At 43.5% G+C, this 25,275-nt stretch overlaps 1 protein-coding gene across 1 annotated transcript; it reads left to right on the forward strand.

The window, feature by feature from the left end:
* The first annotated feature begins 19,788 nt into the window (after positions 1–19,788).
* Positions 19,789–20,658, forward strand: LOC133832610 (uncharacterized). The gene has a single exon (XM_062262928.1). The coding sequence runs from the start codon at positions 19,789–19,791 to the stop codon at positions 20,656–20,658; it is 870 nt and encodes a 289-aa protein (XP_062118912.1).
* The last annotated feature ends 4,617 nt before the right edge of the window (positions 20,659–25,275 follow it).

A 25,275-nucleotide genomic window follows, 5' to 3' on the forward strand; every position in this document is an offset into this window, starting at 1 on the left:
ATTTTTTAAACTTAAGTTATGGTGCAGGTAAGAGCAAGGGAAAGGTCGACCAACTATGAGTACGGAGAGCATGGAGCGACGGGTACATGTTCGGCCTACCTGGCCGCGACGGCCAGGGTTATTTTGGGAAAATGTGATGTAATGACTTGAATTTTATCGCCTAGTCGACCCTAAATGCATTTTGAGTTGTAAAGTATTTTCTAAAAAGTATTTTGGGATCCCAAATGTTTAACTCCTTTTACATTCAATGAATGACCACATTTTGATATCAAATGCCTTTAAACGACCGTCAACACAGTTTAGCTACACTTTTAACCTAAAACCTCGATTAACGAGTAGATGGAACATTTTTAAACTCACATAGTAATGACTCTAAGAAAGTAGGGTGTTACACGTAGGTACCTTGCCGTTAAGTTTGTGACACGCACATAAGTGTCAGTCTCTGATATGCCCACGTTTAATTTTTTTTATTATTATTAAATATAATTATTATTTTTAATATAGAAATTGAAATAATAAATCAAAATCTATGAGAAAATAAATATAAACTTGTAACTATACATTTCCATTAATATATATATAATTATATATTTATAAGTGTACACCCTGGTTTTCCCACGGGCTGATTAGCGAGCTAAGATGCGGCCTAATCATGATTACCACGTGGACGTCCCCAAGACCGGAGCTGCTATCGTAAGGTCCTACCTCTTTAGCTCGAGGTAACCTAAGGGTTCGCCAAGATTGCCTGAGGGTTGGGTCTGGACTCTGAAGGCCGCAGGTCGAGTGAAGTATCCAGCTCGTGGTACGATCTAGAGTTGGAGACTGTGACCCCTTATAAAGTCAACCACGCAAGGTAAACGTGCATATATCAGACATCATGTGTCTGATATATCCCTGACTTCTCGGACACGCAGCGTGAACGTGCGTATTCAGACACCCACGGCTGGGTTGGGCCGTGTGGCCCATTATCCCCTTACCTATTGATTTGACCACACTTATGTGTCAGGTTTAGGAATTAATCATGAATGTCACAGAGTTGATACAATAGGTAAGAAGGTCACGGGATGACCTTCTTACCAACTCCCAGGTGCCTTATCCTATAAATATGGAGACCTTGGGAGTTAATAGTGGTTGGATTCTCAATTGTAAGAAATACCCTGTAATCAAATACCCAGTATATAGCAATAATATTGACTAGTGGAGTAGAAGGATTTTAACCTTTGAACCACTTAAAAAATCTACTTTGAGTCACCATTTCATTTCCTAAGATCATATATCTAATTCGGTTCAACCTAAGCACTAATCCCTTTCTCTTCTTTTCTTAATTACCTGTTGGCGAAGAACCGCGTCAACAATAAGTTACTACAAAAAATCTTACTTGTAGTCACATAAAAAAATATGATTTTGCTTATATTGTTACTAAAAAATATGTGACTAAAAGTATTAATCACAAAGATAACAATTTGTTGTGACTAAGTGTATTTTAGTCCCAACAAACTTTATTATTAAAAATATTAATTTATGACTTAAATAATTATGTTGTAAAATAAATTTGTCACTACATAATGTTTACCGAGTTTTTCGGAAACTAGAATTATAAAAGATAAGAGAGCTTAAAAAGAAAGGATTTAGAAAATGCAAGCAAGGTTTTTACGTGGTTGGGGCGTTAATGAGCCTTAGTCCATGAGTCAGTTGTATTAGAGCTTAGAGAGCTTTTGAAAATTGAGTTTTCTGCAAGTTTGAGCAGAGTAATTTCTTACAAGAAATATTTGGAATCCCCCTTCCCCAGTGCACCACTGTTCATATTTATAGGCAAGCGAGTGCATTGGGCTTGGGCTGGACTAATCCGGGTCCAATAAGGGAATAAATATTATTTGCTCTCTGATGGAGACTTAATACAAAAGATTGAAGTATAAAACATATATTAACCAGTGCCCATTGGGCCAGCCCAAACATAACCACACTATAAGACTCGCGACAAACTGTTGCTCCAGTCTGGGTGTTGTGGGCTACGAAGAAGATTCGGGGGACAGGATCTGTCAAAGTAGTGGTGGTACAATTTTGAACTGACGGTGTACATTCCCGATGTAACTTCCTCTGCAGGTTATATATGGGGACATAGCTCCACACTTCTTTGGATGATGTCAGCATCGGGGATACTTTATCACGCCGAAGCTACCCATCCGATCTAGGTCCATTTACCAACATCCCTCTTCATTTACCAGGGTCTCGGTTCATCTACGGCGATCCTGGCCTAATCTCGGACCTGGGAGCCACGACCTCTTTGACTGCATCTTGCGAGACATCCCGCGACACTGTCCTGGGTTTATACAACATGTCCTGGCGTTGGTCCTAGCTTATATTCCCGGATGCCCTTTGGGCCTTACCGAGACTTGGGCTACAGATATTCATTCTCTCTTCGTCTACTGGGCCTAATCTGGGTTTTAACTCCCTGGAAGGAAACCCATAAACTTAGAGTGTGGATCCGTACACTTGGGGAGAAACGGGGATAACAATTACCCCCAAGCCTTCATCCGTGCCTGCGTGGTGGAGGCTTGATGCCCTCCCGGACTGGCTTAGTACATCCTAGTTCATTTCCAAGGCGACAGGTCCGTTGATGGGGGGCATTGCTTGCTGAACGATCGTGGAGTGAATGCCTGTTTCAATGTCCTAGACCGAATCCAAAAAGCCCGGTCCGTTTACTAGGATCTGGGTTTGTTTACCAGAGCCCCAGTTCATTCACTTCAAGGCCGTTTGGATGCCTCCCGTTTGTTCAGCTTCATCATGAGGTGCGTACATTCTCTCGTGTGATTGGCGCGTCAAAGGTACTCGGATTTAAAGGGTTAGAAGACATTCTATTGGTTACCGTGTTGGTAGCTAAATGTCAGCTATACTTCTGAAGCGTCCCATCCACATGAATGGCCCCTTTATTATCTATGTGTCAAAGAGGACCGTTGGATGGGATGACCTTTGAGGTGCTTTTCCTCTGGGCCGTTGGATTGGGGCAGCGCGGATCGTGATCCAGTACTTGAGTATGCCAATTAATGTCCATACACGATCCAGGACCGTCCGATGGGTGGGATCACGCCAAACCGTTAGATCAAAAATAGCCTCTCGGTTCTTATAAATACCCTTAGATTCTCATTTAAAATTTTTACACTCTAAACACGAAATCGCACAAGGGACCATTTATGTCCGAGCTCACCTACGACATTCACCATCAACTACTTCGCTTGCGCCGTCACTTATTTTTGACGTGCCTAATCTCTGCACCTTTGCCTGAATGGACGACCTCGGCCTGTCCAATAGACAAACTTTTGCATCGCCTCCACCTATTCAAAACGGTGATTCTTCCGTCACTGTCGCTGAACATACGCCATTCTTCACGACCACTCCTTTCCAGTAAGTTCTCCTAACTTTTGGCTTTTATTTTCTCACGTTTATCATATCGTCCTACTATTTTTATATTGCTAGAGCTAGTGCCTCTGTTTAGGGTGGCTCTGGGTGCGTTAAAGTAGGCGAGGAAATAGTTGTCTGGGCCATCCCAGATGTTCTCAGGTTCAGGCTGTCTCGGGACAAACGGCAATAGGCCAGCTTAGGAAAACTTTAGCAAGAACCCTTCCTGTTTGTTCCCGATCAGGATCTTGCGGATCTTGGGTTATCCCGGATCCGATCCGAATGGGACTCTTCCAAGCATATCGTAGGAGAGCCCCCGTACCTAAACTGACCTTTTTGGGTTTTGGTGCTGACTGCTTGGTTTGTTTTGCTTCCTTTTGTTCTCAGATCATCAGCTATGACTTCCAGCGTCACCCTCCATTCAGAAGAACACATTAAAACAACCCCTTTCACCCTGCTGGGGCATAAAGCTCCCAGTGGCAACAGATGGGAGATGGATGGGGTGAAGAACTTATTCCGGAATTATCGAATGTTGTATGCCCTGGAGAAACATTTGGGCGTGGAATAGACTCCCAGACTATTCTACAACCGCCTGGCTAGGAAAGAAGAAAAAGCCCACACCGCCGTGGGCGAATTTGGGGCCTGGAGCATGGGCCAGTGCGAGAGCCACTCTCCCGCTCCATGATTACTTCGCGCAATTCCTCAAGTTCGTGGGGATTGCGCCGTTCCAGCTCTTGCCTCAAGCATACCGAGTGCTTGTGGGATGGTGCATTTTTTGCGTGGCGAAGGGTATCCCGGACCCGACTCCTGTAGAGGTACTGTACTTCTACAAGCTGGAGCCGCATCTTAATGCTAAGGATAAGAGCTTGGATGGCTTCTATAGATTGAACCCTCGTGGAAACTATGCTGCCCCCACTAGCTCATGGAGGCACCCCCTGGACGTCAGACATTATTGGTTCATGACATCCGGGTTTCTCGTGGCAACAACGCTGCCCCGCAGCTCGTGGAGGCACCCCACGCTGATGTTGGGCTTTCAGCAAATGGGTAAGTAGCTTCCCGTTTCCTAGTTCAAATTTTTTTTTTTTCAATTTTTATTCTTCGTTTTCAGCTTACTATCCCGGATGACAGGACCCTATAGTCAGACTCCTCTCACCCAGTCAATCCTCGACTGGAGGCAATTCTACTCCACGCTGAGCACGGAGGATCTGGACGTAGGGGGCTACGTTAACACCAAAAAGCTTCGAGTGGTTGAGATGTTGGCAGCCAACCAGACAATCGCACCCCTAGCCTCCGAGGGATACAATGTGAGAAAGATCTGCCCTTGAGGGAGGAACTAGCCCTTGAACACATCAGGGCTGTGGAAGTCGGGGCCCTGGCAGACGCGGAAAAAAGGAAGAGAGACCAGGCCCAACAAAGGGAGAGTGCTACCTCCGAGGAGCTGGAGGCCCTTTTTGACGAGGCTCAACCGAACACGAGGACTCCCTGTGCTAGTGTATCAAGGCAAGGTAACTCACCTTTGATTTTGACTTATTCTCCCCATGTTGGGGACTTAGTTAGGGATAGACTAGTTTATCGAGGCCCCTTGTTCGGGGCTGATGGAGAAACGAGACCTTCAACCCCCATCATTGTAGACCCGGATACCCTCATGTACTCGTCCGGGTTCCTTCAGTATGGGAGCTTCCCGGACTCAGATGACATGGGAGATTGAGTTCATTCCTTCGCTTTAGGAGAGTTGAGTCAAGTCCCAATTCTAGATAAGGGTTCGTCCCAGAGGACTTTTAGCTTAGTTTTTATTTTCACTTATCCTGACTCGTGTATTTTGCTAATTCTTTCTGTTTATCCATTTCGGAAGAATCTGATATGTTTAATCCGGTGGAGAAGATGAAACAAGCACTTGAGGCCCAAGCTGCCAAAGGGGTGCCCAAGGCGAAGGTTTTGGACGCAGTACTCGAGGGTTCAGTGCCGGAGCCGAACTCGGTCGGGGAGGCCCCACTCGTGCTTCCCACTTCGACAGTCCATGCTGAAACCATGCCACCTCTTCCTGCACGAGGTCTGGTGATTGACTTGGAGGAGGACCCCCTGACTAGTCGAGGGTCCGAGAAGAGAGCCGCGGACCCGGTTGCAGGCGAATCTGCGAAGGGGGCGAAGAGGGCCAATACCAAAGACTCTTCCCTGGCTGAGGATTCTTACCTCTCGGGAACATCCGAAAGCGCCCGTTCTCCCCATCAATCTAGCTCTTCCTGAAGAGGGAGAGATGATCTTGTGGGAAGAGCAATAAAAAATGGTGTCCCAGACCTGGGAGAATGGTCGGGGGAAGAGGGAGGAGATTTACCGGGCCTTGATGATTTGTCGCAAGGTTGAGTTCTCCGAGCGCCCAGCAGCCTTCAGCGCTCCCCAGGTGATCGTGGACCGGCTCGTTGCTAAGACTGGATTTCGTCCAAACTGGGGCAGGACACGACTCCGTTCGCTGCGGACTTGCTGGAGCAGGTGGGGGCTACTATGTCCAGCCTCCTGTTGAAATGGTATGCCACCATAGTCAACCAAGACGCGTTATTCATCACCCAGGCTATCCGCCATTAGGCCACTGGTGTAAGTTATCCATTTATACTTCTTTTTCTTTTCGTATTTTTAGTCCTACAACTTTTCCTAACTTCGATTCGTTCCAGGATGCTTTACTGGCCCATCAAAATTCTGACTTGGTGGACGAGATGGCAATGAAACTAGAGACGGGCCAGCTAGAGTTGGAGGCGGCCGCGAACCAATAGGAAGCTGCTAAAGAAGCCCTGGCCAAGGAGGTGGCTCAAGCTAAAGTAGACCGCGAAGAGGCTGCCCGGACCAGATTTCAACTCGAAGAGACTTTGTCGTGGACAGAAGCCGAGCATAGAAAGCTGGTGCCCAGTTTGGAGGCGTAGCTTCTCCGTGTTAAAGCTCTCTTGGAGGCGGCCGAAGCCCAGTCATCCCAAGATCGGGAGAGGATCACCGGTCTCGAGTCTTGGATCCAGAGTTTGGATGATTTTCTTCAGCTGGAGGTAAAAATGCATGGGAAGACTCGTCAAGAGAAAGAGCAAGCGGACGCCTTGCTGGAGGCTACCTTTGATGAGGCCATCTACATGGCCTAGCTTCAAGACAAGAACATGAACCTCCTGCTTTACCCCGACCCTGCCACAAAGAGAGCCGAATTCGAGGCCAAGGAGAAAGCTGACGTGAAATCCTTGGACGAGGAAGAGGCAGATGGAGCCAACCCGGAGGCATCAGAGCACAGCGAAGCCTAGGCCCGGGTCTTTTACTTGTTTTTCTTTCTCTTTTTTTTTGTAACACTTTTATGGACGCGGGTGCGTTTGAGACAATTTTTATACTCGTATTTACTTCATTTCTTGCACAAGGTTTTCCTATTTCCATTCGTTAAACTTTCACTAAGTGTTTTACCACTTTGCATAAATGATTTGAATGTTCGGTCCCAGTTCCAACGGCCGGGGCCATTGGGGAAAAGTTGCAGAAAACGTTTATCTCTTCTGGTGACCCGTATTCGGGTCTTTAGGACCTGGAGTAAATTATCCCGATTTTACAAGACGGGCTCCAATAATCCGGATTGCCAGAGATCTTTCTAGATTTTAACTTATTAACTCGTTTTAACCTTGTTGCTCAGGTTCCAACGCCCTGGGCCATTAGGGAGTTGATTAGCTTATTTTGAACCATGGGGTAGGTTCTTTCGGCTTGGACCATTTATAAGACTAATTTTAGATAAGTTATACCTAGAACTCACTCTCCAATGGTCTTGTGCTATTATGGAGAAGACGTGGATGGGTATTCGGTTATTTGGGACCACGTTTAGTCAACCAAATTTTTAGGTATATCATATCCCCGGACCATGCGTGTTCGGGTTAGGATTAGGGCTGGCCCGCATGTCCTATTGGATATTATACCTCTGGACCATGTATGTCCGGGCCAGGATTAGGCTTGAGCCTTAAGTCCTATTGAGTTTGTACTCCTAGACCATGTATGTTCGGGTCGGGACTAGGTCTGAGCCTTGCGTCCCACTTGGTTTGTACCCCCCGGACCTTGGAGATCCAGGCTAGGACTAGGCGTTGGCCTTGCGTCCTTTTGGGCTTTTACCCCCCGGACCTTGTCGGTCTGGGTTGGGACTAGGTGTTGGCCTTGCGTCCTTTTGTTAGGAGTTGGGCTTCCATTACTATCCGTTTGTACGATTCGAACCAAGAGCATTTAGCTTCCTGTTTTGTTTTTGTTCTCGGAATTGCTCGTATGAATGGATATATCGCCCCCCCCCCCCAAGTGAGCGAAGACTGGTCATGGGTCACTTTTTTATGGAGACGGACGAGAACTTTCATTGTTTCACAATATTTTTTTTTCATATATGATGTTTTGAACACATCATTTTTATTATTCATGAGATCTCCCTGGGGCATACATTGTTTACAAGGAAAATTAAAAGGCAAAAGATGCTCTTCTGACTACTGATAGTACTTGCGGAGATGTTTTGTGTTTTAGGCCCTTGGGACTTCGGTCACGTCGAGTTGCCTTAAGCAGTATGTTCCCAGACATACTTCCTGTTGGATTTCGTATAGTCCTTCCAAGTTTGGGTCCAAAACCCCCACTCCTGGATCTTGGGTTGCAAGGAAGAATCTCCTTAGGACTAGGTCGCCGGTTTCAAACCTTTGGCTCTTTACTTTTGAGTTAAAATGTCGAGCGATCTTGCCTTGATACATCTTCAACTGAACTTGAGATTCTTCCCGTTTCTCTTCGATAAGATCTAAGGAATCCTAGAGTAAGGCGTGGTTCTGGGCGGGATCATACGTGTCCCTCCTGTGGGATGGGACAACTGTTTCTACTGGGATGACGACTTCACACCCATACACCATGGAGTAAGGAGTGTGTCCGGTAGACGTTCGTTCGGTGGTCCGATACGCCCATAGTACATGGGGCAACTCTTCTGGCCATTTGCTCTTGTAGGCTTGAAGCTTTTTCTATAATGTCCCCTTCAAGATTTTTTTGACGGCCTCTGTTTACCTGTTTGCTTGAGGTCTGGCGACCGCGGAGAAGCTTTTGATGATGCCATGTCTTTCATAGAAGTCCGTGAAGTGGATGCTGTCAAATTGCTTCCCGTTGTCACACACGATCTTGTAGGGGAGCCCGTACTGGCACACGATGTTGTTGATGATGAAGTCCAAGGCCTTCTTTGAGGTGATGGTGTTCATGGGTTCCGCTTCGACCCACTTGGTGTAGTAGTCGACAACCACGATTGCATACTTCACTCCACCTTTTCCGGTCGGGAGCGATCCTACTAGGTCAATTCCCCATATCGCGAAAGGACAAGGACTCGTCATTAGAGTTATTTCCGTTGGAGGGGCTCGCGGGATCTTCACGTACCTTTGGAATTATTTGCACTTGCGGACGTAATCAACACAATCTTTCTCCATGGTTGGCCAAAAATATCCTTGCCGCAAGATTTTCTTGGACAAGCTGAGTCCGGCTGTATGATCTTCGCAGAAACCTTCATGCACCTCATGCATGATTGCACTCATTTTGGTCCCGGATACGCATCGGAGGTATGGCATGGATAGCCCTCTGCGATAGAGTTTTCCTTCCATCATGACATTTCTAGGGACCTGGTACTAAAGCTTCCTGGCTGCTGCCCTATCCGTGGGCAACCCCCCGGTCGTTAGGTATTGAATGATGGGTCCCATCCAGGATGTGGAGTAGTCTATAGCGTTGATCATGGGGGCTTGGATACTTGGTTCGGGGAGATGGTTGATCGGGACCAGCCCAAAAAGTTCAGCCTCAGCATCCGTGGCCAGCTTTGTCAACGTGTTTGCAAACACGTTTTGTTCCCTTGGGATCTGGCGGATGGAGTGCTTCTTGAAAGACTGAAGTTTCTCCCGCATTTGCGCCACATAAGCTGCCATCCTCTCCCCTTTTGTGTGGTATTCTCCCGAGATTTGTCTGACAACCAATTGGGAGTCGCTATAGATCTCTAGGCTTGCGGCCCTTACTTCTCGGGCCAGGCACAGTCCGGCCAACATAGCCTCGTGCTCAGCCTCGTTGTTCGATGCCTTGAATTGGAAATGTAGGGCGCTTTGCAACTGGTGTCCCTATGGTGACACTAGGATGACTCCGGCTCCTGCTCCATTTTCATTTGAGGCTCCGTCTATGAAAACCTTCCACAAGGGTGCCATGGGATCAGCGGGATCGTCTTCTTCAGTGATCCCGGAGCATTCCACGATGAAGTCGGCCAGGGCCTGCCCCTTGATTGATACTCTGGGGACATACAGAATATCAAACTGATTCAGCTCCATGGCCCACTTCAAGAGCCTTCCCGATGATTTGGGTTTTTGCAACACTTGTCGGAGGGGATGGTTAGTCAGTACTTTTATCGTATGGGCCTGAAAATAAGGCCTAAGCTTTCGAGACGCGATTAGCAGGCAAAATGTCAATTTTTTCATTAGTGGGTATCTTGATTCCGCATCTAATAACCTTTTTCTTATGTAATAGACCGGGAGCTGGGCCTTCCCGTCTTCTCGTACTAATGTGGCGCTGATGGCGTGTTCGGTCACAGCCAAATAAAGGTACAATGGTTCTCCCTCCACCGGTTTCACCAATATTGGTGATTGGGCCAAATGTTCTTTCAGTCTTTGGAAAGCTTATTCACATTCAACCGACCATTCTAACCTTTGGCTTCCTAGAAGGATGTTGAAGAAAAGGATGCACTTGTCTGTGGCCTTTGAGACAAAATGGCTCAAAGCGGCTATCCGCCCAGTTCGGCTCTGAACATCTTTGTGCTTCCGTGGTGAGGGCATGTCAATCAGTACCTTGATTTTGTCTGGATTGGCCTCTATTCCCGGGTGGCTTACTATGAACCCCAGGAACTTCCCGGATGCCACGCCAAATGTGCATTTTTTGGGATTCAACTTCATCACCTTCGAATGATCGTGAAGGCTTCGACCAGATCATCAGCATGTGTTTCCAGAGGTCTTGGATTTGACCAACATGTCATCGATGTAGACCTCCATGTTCCTTCCTAGCTAGGCCTGGAACATTCTATTGACTAGCCGCTGATATATGGCTTTGGCGTTTTTGAGTCCAAAAAGCATGACGATGTAGCAGTACACCCCCTTGTCGGTTTGGAAGCTGGTATGTTCCTTGTCCGCTACATGCATAGAAATCTGGTTGTAGCCTGAGTAGGCATCCATGAAGCTCAATATTTCGTAGCCGGACGTTGCATCCACCATTTTATTGATCCGGGGGAGCGGGAAATAATCCTTAGGGAAAGTTTTGTTGAGATCCGTGAAATCGATGCACGTTCTCCAAGTCCCGTTCGGCTTTGGCACCAACACTAGATTGCCTAACCACACGGGATAAAAAGCTTCTTGGATGAAATTGATTGAGTATAACTTTTCAACTTCCAGTTTGAGAGCTTCAGCTCTTTCCACACCTAGGGGTCTCCACTTCCGCCGGACCGGGGTCGCATCCTTGTCGATATTCAAGGCGTGGCAGATAATATTGTGGTCGATCTCGGTCATATCCGAATGAGACCAGGTCAAGACATCCGAGTTTTCTTTCACTCGAACGATGATGGCAGCCCGGACCTCTGCATTCAGGTTCTTCCTGACTTGGATTACCTTGGTCGGGTCGGTGTCGCTGATGCACACCTCTTCAATTTCCTCCATGGGCTCCAGTACGAGATCTTCCCTAATCCGCGGGTCCAGCTCGTTTTCTTCCCGGAAAACCCGTCTTGACGGAGGGGGCGAGATTGGATTGACGTTTTCCTCCTTAAGAGGTTCTTTGCAGACCATGTAAATGGTCTGGGCATACAACATCGTAACATTTTTGGGCTCTTTTCTGATCTCCTCGGACTATTCCCACTCCTCTGTTATTGCAGGGGAATTTCATGCAGTGGTGGCAGATGGAGGTGATAGCCCCAAAGTCGACCAATGCGGGCCGAACAAAGATGATGTTGTAAGCGGTGGGGTAGTCTACCACCAAGAATGTACAAAATTTGAACGAGCCTTGGATCTCATTCCCCAGTGTTACGAGCAACTGGATTTTCCCCATCGGGAGTATCAAATCTCCATTGAAGCTGTAGATCTGGGTTGGGCATGAGGCTAGATCTGCCTCAGTCAAGCCAATCACGACGAAGGTTGGCTTGAACAAGATGTTGACAGAGCTTCCGTCGTCCGCCAACACTTGGGACACCATCTTATTGGCTATTTGGGCATCAATGAACAGAGGATCATGATGCGGGAAATGGACGTTGCGAGCGTCGTCTTCTGTGAAGGTGATGGGGAGGTTCATCAACTTTGAGCATTGAGCCGGCGCTTGGACCAAGGCGCATACCTCTTGGTTGTGGTCAAGCTCGTTGAGGTAGTGTTTTTGATCGTTCCGGGACAGTCCTCCCAGATGGGGTCCACCTGAGATGGTGGCTACGTGACCATCTACTCACGGGGGTGCGGTCCTAGCAGGGTAAGGCATTCCAGGTCTGGGTGCCTGCACTATGGGGGCCCCTGAGGGAGCTGTTCTCCTAGGCCTGCTGCATATCCTCCCTGGGGAGGTGGGTATGCACCAGGTGCGCCCGGGATCGTGGAGTGTCCGGGGACTGTTGGCTATCCCAGAACGCCCATGGGCATCCTGACCCACTGGTGGAGATGTCCCAGCTTGATCAAATTTTCGATCTCGTTCTTCAGCTGCCGACATTCTTCGGTTGTGTGGCCCACCTCCTTATGGTACGCGCACCTTTTGCTGGTATCCCTTGGGCTCTTTCCCCCTTTGAACATGGGGGCTGGTTTCCGGTAATGAACCGTCCTTTCTGTGGCCAGGTATATGTGTAATGCCCTGGAATCCCTAATGTGGTTTAATGGCTGGATTAGTAGGCCAGGAGGGCCATAACTGTTTAATTATGCCATTAAATGAATATATGCATGGTTATGTGAATTATATTAAAATGTGATGTTAAATGCATGCATGTGGATCCACATTTCATGATAGGGGTATTTTGGTAATTTGGCCCGTTGAGGGCATAATTGTATATTTGTATGCATGTCGGTGATATATTGTTGATGCCACATTATAATGTGGATTTGTTCGAGCTATTCAGCATGAGACGATATTTGAATATTAAGTAACGGTTTAGTCATAACGGGATTAAGTTCGAGGCTCGGGGTGAGTCTCGGGATGTTTTAATGATTAGAGCATTGCCGGGAATAAAAGGGTAACGGGATTTGAATTATTTGTATTTGAGAATATCGAGAATAGCGGGAATTAGAGAGCGTTAATTATGATTAACGAGATAGGTGAAAGATGACGATTTTACCCTTGGGGAGACTTTAGAAGCTTTAAATGACCTAGGGGCATTACGGTCATTTGGCTTGAGATATATATGATTTTGGTTGGCTATAGAAACATACAGAACAAAACAGAGCCCTCACTTTTTCTTCACGTACATCATCTTCCCTCTATCCTCCTTTGAAGTTTTTGGTCCCAAATTGAAGAATCAAGCTAGGAAATCAAAGATTAGAGGTTATAGACTTAGTTCATCTATTGAGGAGGATTCAAAACCAACTTGAGGTAAGAAATTGTCCATGAATTCCAAGTATTACTCTGTTTTTCTTTTAGTTTTCAGCCTATAGATTTTGATGTGGATAGTTGGAATCAATGGAATCTTTTGTGTAAGATTGATTGGGTTTTGGTGAGGGTGTGATGTAGATGAAGTTTAGGGGTTGAATTGGATGTTTTGGTAAGGTTTGGGATTGGTTTGGAAGGTTGGTTTCAAGGGGAATCGCAAGGAGGGAGAATCAGAGGAGTAACTGGTCTGAAGCTGGCGCCCCAGCGCCAGTTCTAGCGCCCCAGTGCTATGTAGAGCAGAGAATGGCCCTCTCTATTTCTGGGGCAGTGCCCCAGCATGAGTTGGCAGCGCCTAGGCACTAGGTCAGTTTCAGGGAATGTTATTTTTAGGGCACGGGATGGTTTTTAAGGCTCGGGGGTTGGTTCCTTTACCCCTTTTGAGTAGATTGGGAGTCCCAAGAGTGAGGGGTTGATCCCGAGAGTGTGGTTTAGATTGTGAACCATTCATTGATTGACTTTATTAATGGGTTATAATTGGTTATGTCTAGGTGACCACTAAGGAATCTAAAGGTTGATCGTTCTCAAGGGTCGTTCTTATATTATTTCTCGCTCGAACCCGAGGTAAGAAAATTGCACCCTGTGTATATGACATGCATGGTTGTTGTTGAGGTATGTGGGTTGATAAATGTGGACATTGATTGCATATTAAATGCTAGAGAATATTGTTTACTTGTATATGGTATTGACTAGTCAGGGATACTGGCCAAAGAGTCAGAAATGACATAAGCGTCCTGAACGCAGGGCCGGATGAAGATTAGATCTAATCGATATCAGCATTGAATGACTCAATGGCATTAACGCTGGACCGACCCTAAGATCGATGACTCTTATAAGTGCTTGGCTAGTCTAGGACTAGTTACTCAGAGCTAGGGCCTAAGGCCTAGGTGACTGCTTGTCACATGGCTAGGGAACAGTGTTCCATAGTTATGACTCTAGAGTCATGAGGAAAGGTTATGTTGGTGACTAGTCATCATGCACCTATCCTGTTTAAGCTAGTGAAAGGCTCACTTATCTGTTAAGCCCCGGTGACCCTATCTTCACATGGCTAAAGGGAGCTATACCCATCTTATTGACTTTTGCGACTGTCACTTACCTGTTTTGGACTGAAAGTCCTGAATGATTATTACGATCATTGTTGATATTATATCATGCTATATTATGTTTTCTTGTTGGGCCTTGGCTCATGGGTGTTATGTGGTGCAGGTAAAGGGAAAGAAAAGCTCACCCAGCCTTGAGTGGAGAGCTTAGGTGGTGATATGTATATATGCGGCCGCTTCACCACCACGGCCAAGGAGTTCTCAGAGGAACTAGGGGGTTTACCCTATTTTTGCCGCTTAGGACGGCGAGTTTGTAAATTTGAAATAGTAATGACCATTTTGAGTTGTAAATAACTTGTAAATGTTTTTGATGGGCCCATGAAAATTTTTATATACTTAATAAAATATATCCTTTCTTTTTTATTTATTTTCCACCTTAGCCTGTTAATAACACTTAGAAGCACGTTTTAACCAAAGGACTTAGGTAGCGAGTCAAATTTCTGGTTCATCGTTCACTGTAACTGTTATGGAGTAACCAGAGCATTACAATATGTTTTCCCTAGTATCCACTAGATTGGTGTACTTCGAATACTGGGGCTCGTATCCTCTCTTGCCCTTCTTAGAGGGTTTGGACCGATTTTGTCCCTTCCCGGATCTCTTTCCCCGGGAGGATTCACACTTGCCTCAGTTCCCCCCATCTGGGACGGCTGGGCTCCACCGGGAGTAGCACTGTACCCGACTGGCGCAACTCCGTACCCGGGCAAGGAAGTAGATTAGGCTGTAGACCGTAGGTGCGGCAAAGGTCATTTCAGGCGTAGTTGCTGGTCCTGGCGCTATTGGGGGAGTTAGGTACTGTGGGGCCGGATATTGCACCCTGTATCTCGGAAAGGTTTGGGCACTTGGCTGAGGGGCCGACTGCCATCCGAATTCCTGGATTCGAGCCTCCTCCCAGTTGATAAAGCCTTGTGCCCTCCTTATGAATTCTTCGAGGGTGGACGCCTTACTGTGCTGCATGTCGTCCTAGAGGGGAGACGCGACCCAGATTTTGGATTGTAAGGCCAGCAGTCGTTGTCCATCATCCACCATGGTTTTGGAGGCTTCCTCTGTGAAATGATGGATGTAGGCCCTCAGAGTCTCCATGGGGAGCTGCTTGATGTTGGCGAGGGCTCTGATTTGCTTATCCATCCTCATGGCGGCCACAAATTGTTTACGGAACGCCGACTGCAGTCCGAACCAGGATTGGATGGATCCTGGCTTGAGCCTCTTCCACCATTCCTCTGCAATTCTGTCTAGAGTAATCGAAAAGTAGAGGCGCTTTCCGTTGTCGCAGACGTGGGCTACGATTATTAACCGATTATAGCGCGACAGATGGTCTCTAGGGTCGGTGTTCCCAGTGTAGGCGGGTAGATTTGGCATTTTAAAACCTTTGGGGAGCACCACATCCAGGATGTGCTTGGGATAGGGCTCCTTTTCCTCTTCTTCGGAGTCGTACTCTCCTCCCTCCTGTTTGCGGACCAGGCGGTCCGTGACCTTTTTTAAGGCAGCCAGCTGTTCCATGAACTTTCTGGTTGTACTGTCATCCAAGGGAACTCTCTCGTTCCTTCTATCATTGATATTATTTCTAAAATTTCCTCCTCGGGGGAAGATCTTTTCCTTGCGGGCCCGCTCCTTTCGAGTGTTCAGCTCGTTGCGCAGGTCTACCCGGGACGTGTCGTCCCCGGAACTAAGGGCGTTCGACTCGTCATCATGCTGGCGTCCTCGGTGATCTTTATTCATGGAGGCACTTGGGTGGAAAAACCGTTCCCATCTAGTCTGCCTTGGGGCAGGCTGGGCCCTGGTACCTTGCGGGCGTGTCCCTTGCGGATTGATCGGGTGGTCCTGTCTTGAGACAGGACGCACTTTCTCTTTCCTAGGGAGCGGCCGAGGGTTGGTCCCTGCTTTTTGGATGGGAGGAATTTTTCTCTGAGGGTTAGCCGCTTTGGCCTTCCCTTTCTCTTGGGCTAGGTTAGGCGGGCTCTGTTCGGGAGCTTGTCCCGGGGGAGGAATCGACCTCGCATTTTTGGGCATGTTATTCCTAGCTTGCGGAGTAGGCGGTTGTGTTCCTGGAGATGGAACGACTGGAGGACTGGCCGCCAATCCTTGGGCGGCTATGAAAGCTTGTAGGGCCTGGAAGGATTCTTGCATTCGTCGAGTGGCTTCTTTTTGTTCGATAATCTTGGCCTCTTGGTCCAGGACTTGTTGTCTTAGTTTGGTCACCTCCGGGTCCTCCTGGTTGGGGTCTACTTCCTCTGGGATCGCTGGATCCTCAGCTTTGAGATCATGGTATTCCCCCTCATTCCCCTCCTCTTCCTCGTAGTAATCTTCCTCATAATCCACCCCGCCCTCATAGTTCTATAACTCGTCAGGCTGGGGCGTCTGATAAGGTATGTCCTCAGGTTGGTTCTGAGGAAAAGGTTGGCTGGGCAATGGCTCACCATTGCCTTGTTCTTAGTTAGTAGGATCGAAAGTGGTGTGTCTTGTGTTCACCATTGTTGTAGATGTTGGAGATTAACTCAAGCTTTCTTCAATCTCTCAATGAAAGCACCAAAATATTTACCGAGTTTTTCAGAAACTAGAATTATAAAAGATAAGGTTTTTACGTGGTTGGGGCGTTAATGAGCCTTAGTCCATGAGTCAGTTGTATTATAGTTTAGAGAACTTTTGACAATGGAGTTTTCTGCAAGTTTGAGCAGAGTAATTGCTTACAAGAAATATCTGGGATCCCCCTTCCCAAGTGTACCACTGTTCATATTTATAGGCAAGTGAGTGCACTGGGCTTGGGCCGGACTAATCCGGGCCCAATAAGGGAATAAATATTATTTGCTCTCTGATGGAGACTTAATACAATATATTGAATTATAAAACATATATTAACCAGGGCCCATTGGGCCAGCCCAAATATAACCACACTATAAGACTCGCGACAAACTGTTGCTCCATTCTGGGTGTCGTGGGCTACGAAGAAGATTCGGGGGACAGGATCTGTCAGAGTAGTGGCGGTACAGTTCTGAACCGACGGCGTACATTCCTGATGTAACTTCCTCTGCAGGTTAAATATGGGGACATAGCTCCACACTTCTTGGGATGATGTCAGCATCGGGGATACTTTATCACACCAAACCGGCCATCCGATCCAGGTCCGTTTACCAACATCCCTCTTCATTTACCAGGGTCCCGGTTCATTTACCAGGACCCAGGTTCATCTATGGCGATCCCGGCCTAATCTTGGACTGGGATCCACGACCTCTTTTACCGCATCTTGGGAGACATCCCGGGACACTGTCCCGGGTTTATACAACATGTCTCGGCAATGGTCTTGGCTTTTATTCTTAGATGTCCTTTGGGCCTTACCAAGACTTGGGCTGCCGATATTTGTTCTCTCTTCGTCTACTGGGCCTGATTTGGGCTTTAACTCCCTGGAAGGCGACCCATAAACTTAGAGTGTGGATCCGTACACTTGAGGAGAAACGGGGATAACAAATAATATTTTCATTTTATGGATATAAGTATAAATAATAAATAGAGAAATATAGTAATGTTATATAGATACTTGTAACTCATTATTTTATTTATAAATATATTAATGTTATAATTGATGATTGAATCCGATTATTTTTATGATATTATTGTTATTATTTTTAATAATATATATTTAAAGAATAGTGAAAGATCTCTTCTTTTTTGTGAATTAAGAATGTGTAAAGAGAGGATTATACTCATAATCAAGTAAACATATAAAATTAATGAGTATGATTAAAATTAAAAAAATGAATAAAAAAATTTGAAAAAAAAGGAGAAATTAGATAATCTAGAATTAGTAAATCTTAGAAAGCCACCTTATCTCCTAGAAGCTACAAAGTCGCACTACTCGCAATTAGTTTTTTTTTTATCTTTATTTCACGATGTTAATTGAGAAGACATAGTATATTTAGGTTTAGAAAAAATATTTAATGCTATTTTTATTATTAGCAATTATGTGATTTGTGTTGGAAATAAATTATGTGGACTAGTATATATACATCACTTCCTTGTTAAACAACCATATATGTTTGGCCTGATAATGGTATTATTGGGGACCATAATGGGATGGTGTTATATTTCTAAATATATAAGTGGTCTCTTTGGACACACACTACAAATCTATGTTACCAACCCATTGGGTTTACATACACTCTTTTGATCAAACACTCAAGGCCCAATAACCATAGTAATTCATTACTCTATATTTGGTATAGTATATACACGATATTTTTTTAAGAGTAATGAAAAGGGTTTTTAGAAATACACTGATAGTATTCAGATGGAGTTTTATAGAGTGAAGTAGTGTGATGCTCCAAAAGAGACTATGTCATATTCACCTTCTAGTTATTGTTCTTGGTTATTTATAGGGTTAAGATTGCATTTTCTCAAGCTCTGAGCAGTAATGGTGGAGGTGTGTATTTACTAACTCTTCTCTATTTTGGTATACCTAGATAACTAAATGCATGTTGTTTGATGAGGTTGTTTTATGTTGTATTCTCTTAATAATCTGTTTGTTTGCTCATCTATATTTTATCAATTAGTACCAGAGCCATTGCTTTTAGTTTTTAGGTTGCCTAATCTATATATATGTTGCCAAATTTTTTTTCTCTCCCCTTTTGGTTTTTTGTTTTCTTTTTTTTGGAGAATTTTTTTTTGTGAAATTCGGATTTGGGATTTTATAAAACAAATGAAGTTTGGATGATATAATAATGGTGATTAGAAACTCATTTGTACCGTTTTCCCCGAATTTTTCATGTTTATGAGTTTTTTTTTCTCGTTTTTGAGTTGGTCAAGAGAGTTTTTTAGTTCATGTTTTAGAGAGCATTTTGATCCAAATAAATCTCATGAATCTCTTGACAATGATCCGGGGTGTTTTTTCTGGGCTTCAAATCGTGGTCGGACTGTTTTTTTTTTGCTGGGTCATGAACCGGGTCACTCGACCCAACCCAGCAGAAAAACTGGTAAGGAAGAAGCTGGGGACAGAGAAAAATGACATGTTGTTTTTGGGTCTATATGACCCAAACGACATGTTGTTTATAGCAAAAAAAGAAAAAAAACGTAAATCAATATTCTGGCCTTTCTTTTTTGGGCCTATAACTACATGTAATCATTTTTTTTAACACATGATAATTTATTTATTTTTTTGTTTAATTATTTTTTTATTTTGTATTTTGCAAGATTTAATTATTATTTTTTGTTTAAAATTAATCTTTTTCTATTATTTTTATTGTGGCAACTTTGTAAGTAATCATTATCAATTAGATTTGATTTTATTATATTTCAAATTTTTGTTGTTGTTGTGAGATATATACTGATTATTTTTGTAATTAATATAATTGAGTGCTTAAATTCTTGCCTCTCGTAAGATTTAACATGTCAATTATGAATATCTTGATTGATATTTATATATTCCCACATTCCGTTAAATAAAATAAATAAATAAATAAATTCTAAGATTCATATGAATAATTTAAATTATCCTGTCAATAATTCTATTGTTTGGTAGTTTGCTTAGAATGGTGAAGGGAATTGTTGAGCATTATGAATCACACAATTCTTTTTATCCTGCCAATAATAGATTGATGTATTTGATTGTAATGTAATGATAAATTGTCCTTACTTGTAAAATGTTCTATTTTTACTTATAGAACTTTAGCATAGAATGATCATTTTGATTATTTATGGAACATTCAAGTTGAAGTTGGAGTACAAACAACATGATTATGTTGATCAATGTAAATTGATAATTGTTTCTTGTGTTCCTTCAACTTTGAGCAATCATAGACTCTCGTCTATACTGATGCTTAATGAGACTAATCATAAGGAGTGGGTTCGATCTCTGATGATGAATTTGTCAATTATGAAGATTGACACAACATTGAAGGAAGATGCTCCTACTAAACCAACTGAGGATAGTACAACTGAACAGAAAACTTCCTATAAGGAATGGAACAATTCAAATGAAACAAGTAAGTTAATGATCTTGTATCACATGGATGATGCTATTCGTGATAGTATTCCTGAAACTGACAATGCTAAGGAACTCCTCAAGGTCATTGCTGAAAAGTATGTGGAGTTTTCCAAGTCTGAGTTGGAGCACTACCTGGGTAAGATCCAGGATACTGTTTATGATGGGGTTAGTGGCATAAGAAACCATATAAGTCAGGTGGTGTCTTTTCATATGAAGTTGAAGGGGCTTGGCCTTGATTTAGGAGATAATTATCTGGTCTGGAATGTCATGAGGTATCTACCTCCTTCATTTGACTCAATTCGGTCTAGTTACAACACTCAGAAAACTCCTTGGACTGTAAGTGAGATGACTGCCATTCTCTCTAAAGAGGAAGATGATATAAAAGCTAGGAAGGGAAATTCAATTTCCATGGTGACTTCCAAGGATGCCCCTAAAGAAAATCCTAAGGAAAATCCCAATCAGAAGAAGAACTTCTATAAAAAGCCTTATGGAAAGCCACACTTCAAGAAGTCCAGTTATGATGGAAAGACTGTTGGATCTTCTAATGCACCCAAAACTTAGCGTTTCACTGGGAAATGCAACTACTGTCATAAGATGGGACACAAGAAAGACACTTGTTTTAAGTTGAAGAGAGCCTTAGAGATGAAAGGTAACAAAGTTGTGATGGTTTTTTTAGAATTAAATGTGATTGATGTGCCTTCAAATTCTTGGTGGTTAGACACTGGTGCTACAATATTAATTCATGTTACTAATTCTTTGCAGGCACTGACAAGAAGAAGGAATCCAACTAGCTTGGAGGAACATTTGTACATGGGAGATGGTACTAAAGTCAAAGTGATTTTTTTTGGGACTGCCAGACTTTAGCTATCAACTGAACGATGATGTTGCTTACATACCCTCGATTAGGAGAAACTTGATTTCTATATCTATTTTGGATAGACTAGTGTCGTCGCGGTTTTTCGGCAACAGATAATTATATGAATAAATAGGATGGATTAGTACTGATTGATAAACCGTAATATGAAAATGATAATAATCTAGAATGTGGAAACTAATTTCAAAGAAAAGATGGTCACTCCTTTTTTAGGTGGTTCGGAGGTTAAAATTCCCCTAGTCCAGCAGTCGATATTATTGATCTCTCCATGCTATTTCTTACAAGGTATTTGCTTTACAAGAAGATGCCAACCCCTTGCACCATCCAGGGATTTGGTATTTATAGGGGGTTGATCTCTGGGTAGGTATTCGGGTCATCCCGTGATCTCTTCATCCATCATGTCATTTATTTGACACCGATGATTAATTCCTAAACCTTACAGTGAAGTGTGATCTAATCAATAGGTACAGATGGGTAATGGGCTGGATGGCCCAAATCAGGTGTGGGATGTCTGAACACGCACGTTTATACTACGCATCCGAGAATTCAGGAATAGAACAGACACGTGATGTGTGGTATATGCATGTTTATATTGCGTGGTTGACTTTATAAGGATTCGGGGGTGTCAGACCTCTGATGCACCACGAGCTTAATACAGCACTAGCTCATGGCTTCTATTATGCCGACACAACGGGTCCAAGGATTAGCTAAATGACCCATCAGCTCGGGCTGGTTATTTAATGGACCGTAACAATCAGCTCCGGGTGGACAGTTGACACGTGGCAGATCGATTTAGGCCCTGTTCTAGATTGCCAAAATGTGTGCGGATATTCAGGGCATACATTTTTCCCCTAAGCCCTTCTCGTGACCTATGACGTCATCTTTGATCTTCACAGCGGAGGCTTTTAAACTTCCCTTTCGACTCTTCATGTCCTGCCCACCACACGGGTACCGGACATGTGGAACGCCGTGGTTGGCGACTGTTCGGATTCCGAGAATTTCATTAAATGGCCTAGCCACCTTTTTGCCATAGTTTCATCTCTTGAGTTATGACGTTCGTATCTCGCATTAATTTGATCGGACGGTCCTCATTTCCTTATGCCTCTTACATATATATAAGGTTGGCAATCTTCAGGACTAGTCACCCTTCATTTGAATTTTTTTCCTTATTTTCTCTCTTTTGAGTTTCTTACATGCTCCTTAAAAGATTTTATGGATAAAGTCTTTGTGAAATGATCTACAAGATTATGCTCTGAAGCTATCTTCATAACTGCAACATCTCCTTGATGAACTATCTCTCTTAGCAAGTGATATTTCCTCTCGATGTGCTTTCCCCTCTTGTGACTCCGTGGTTCCATTGAGTTAGCTACTGCCCCACTGTTGTCACAGTATAAGACTAGTGGCTTATCCACATCTGGTACAACTTCCAGATTGGAATAGAACTTTTTGAGCCACACAGCCTCCTTAGCTGCTTCACAAGCCGCTATATACTCGGTTTCCATGGTGGAATCTACAATGCTTATTTGTTTAATACTTCGCCAGACTACCGCTCCTCCTCCAAGAGTAAACACTGATCCAGAAGTCAATTTCCGACTATCTCTGTCTGATTGAAAATCAGAATCAGTGTAACTAGTGGGGTTCAGGTCTCCACCTGAATATACAAGCATATAATTTCTAGTATTTCTAAGATACTTGAGAATATTCTTTACTGCAGTCCAATGACTCAATGCAGGATTGGATTGATAACGGCTGACTATCCCTACTACATAACAAATGTCAGGTCTTGTACACAGCATGGCGTACATTAGACTGCCTACAGCTGAGGCATAGGGATATTGTCTCATGTCTTCCTCTTCCAGAGGTGTTTTAGGACACTTCTCCTTGGAAAGGAATACTCCAAAACGGGTTGGCATATCACCCTTTTTGGAGTTTTGCATATTAAAGCGTTCTAGCACCTTATCAATATAAGTTTCTTGAGACAATGCCAAAGTTTTGTTCTATCTATCTCTAAGAATCTTAATGCCCAGAACATACTTGGCTTGTCCCAAATCTTTCATATTTAATTGTTCAGTTAACCAGTTCTTTACTTTTGATAATGATGTTACGTCATTTCCAATCAGTAATATATCATCAACATAAAGAATGAGGAATACTACTACACCATCTTTGATTTGTTTATAGACACAAGGTTCGTCAATGTTTTGTTCAAAACCAAACGTTTTAATTGTGTCATCAAATCTAAGATTATAAGATCTAGAAGCTTGTTTGAGTCCATAAATGGACCTAAGAAGCTTGCAAACCTTTTGCTCTTGACCTTTTAACTCGAACCCTTCTGGTTGAGACATGTAAATGGTTTCATCAAGGTAGCCATTCAGAAAATTTGTTTTGACATCCATTTGCCAAATCTCATAATCCATGCACGCAGCTGTGGACAAGAGTATACGAATGGATTTTAGCATGGCTACAGGAGAAAAGTTTCTTCATAGTCAACCCCTTCTTTCTATGTGTAACCTTTGGCTACAAGCCTTGCTTTGAAAGTCTCTACTTTCCCATCCACTCCTCTTTTCTTCTTGAATATCCACTTGCAACCAATGGGTTTGATATTCTCAGGTGGATCTTCAAGAACCCAGACTGAATTTTCGATTCCATTTCTTGGTTCATGGCTTCTTGCCATTTGTCCTTGTAAGAATCATTCATTGCATCTTTAAATGTCAATGGATAGTCTTTGTTTGTGTCAGACACAAGCATTTGAACTTCGTGTTCATAGCGTGTGGGTTGCTTACTAACCCTCCCACTACGACGAGGTTCACTACTATTCTGACTAGTTCCAGCAGTTTCCTCTTGCCATTTTTCATTGGTTATTGCTGGTGACTTTGCAACTTCATTCGAGACCATTTCCTCCTATTCAACCTTACTGCGAGGTTTGTGGTTATTGACATAGTCATGTTCAAGAAAAGTTGAATTTGTCGATACAAATGTTTTATTTTCTTTTGGACTATAGAAAATTCCACCTCTGGTCTCTTTGGAATATCCCACAAACATGCACACTTCAGAGCGTGATTCCAACTTCTCGGTCTTTCCTTTAAGCACGTGTGCTGGACACCCCCAAATTCGAAAATGGTGTAAACTAGGTTTACAACCATTCCATAATTTTATGGGTGTCTTTTGGAAAGACTTAGATGGAACAACATTTAATATGTATAGAGCACATTGAATCATATAGCCCCAGAATGACAGTGGTAATGATGAGAAACTCATCATTGATCTAACCATATCTAACAACGTTGTGTTCTGTCTTTCTGAAACACCATTTTACTGTGGCATTCCAGGTGCTGTGAGTTGGGATTGAATGCCATGCTCACACAAATGGTCCTTGAATTCAAAATCCAAGTACTCTCCTCCTCGATCAGATCGAAGAGCTTTTACTAACTTACCTAATTGCTTTTCAGCTTCTGCTTGAAATTCTTTGAACTTTCCAAAAGTTTCAGATTTTCTTTGTATTAAGTATAGGTAACCATATCTTGAATAATCATCAATAAAAGTGACGAAGTATTCATAACCTCCTCTTGCTTGTACATTAAGTGGACTGCAAACATCTGTATGTACTAGCTAAAGTGGTTCTGTGGCTCTTGAACCTTTAGCAGAGAAAGGTCTCTTGGTCATTTTGCCTTCTAGACAGGATTCACAAACAGGGAGAGATCCAATAGATAGTTCTCTTAAAGGATCATCCCTTACAAGCCTATTTATTATGTCTAGACCAATATGGCCCAATCTTAAGTGCCACATATATGTTTCACTATCAGAATCAGTCTTTTGTCGTTTAATAGATCTAGGATTAGCTATTTTAAATAATTCAGAATTATTAACAGATTTCTCTTTAGCTTGCAGTTTATAAAGCCCATCGATAGATTTTGCAGAACATATCTTAAAACCATATCTTGAAATAACAATCGAATTATTATTAAAAGAGATTTTAAAATTTTGTTCATGCAACATAGAAACAGAAATTAAGTTTCTAGAAAATCCAGGAATATAATAAACATTCTCTAAAACAAGAAATTTATTCTTCTCAAATTCCAAACGGGTTGTTCCAACTGCTGCTGCAGAGACAATCTGACCACTGCCTACCCTCATAGTCACCTCTCCATCAGCAAGCTTCCTCATTGAACTAAGAATCGGAAGAGAAAAGCAAACATGGTTAGTGGCTCCTGAATCTACTATCCAGGATGAGGAATCATCTTCCACTAAACAAGCTTCTAGCACAAGTAAATCAAATTTACCTATTTTTTTCTCTTTGAGGTCAG

The sequence above is a fragment of the Humulus lupulus genome, chromosome 4 (genome assembly GCF_963169125.1).
Source record: "Humulus lupulus chromosome 4, drHumLupu1.1, whole genome shotgun sequence".
Taxonomy (NCBI): Eukaryota; Viridiplantae; Streptophyta; class Magnoliopsida; order Rosales; family Cannabaceae; genus Humulus; species Humulus lupulus.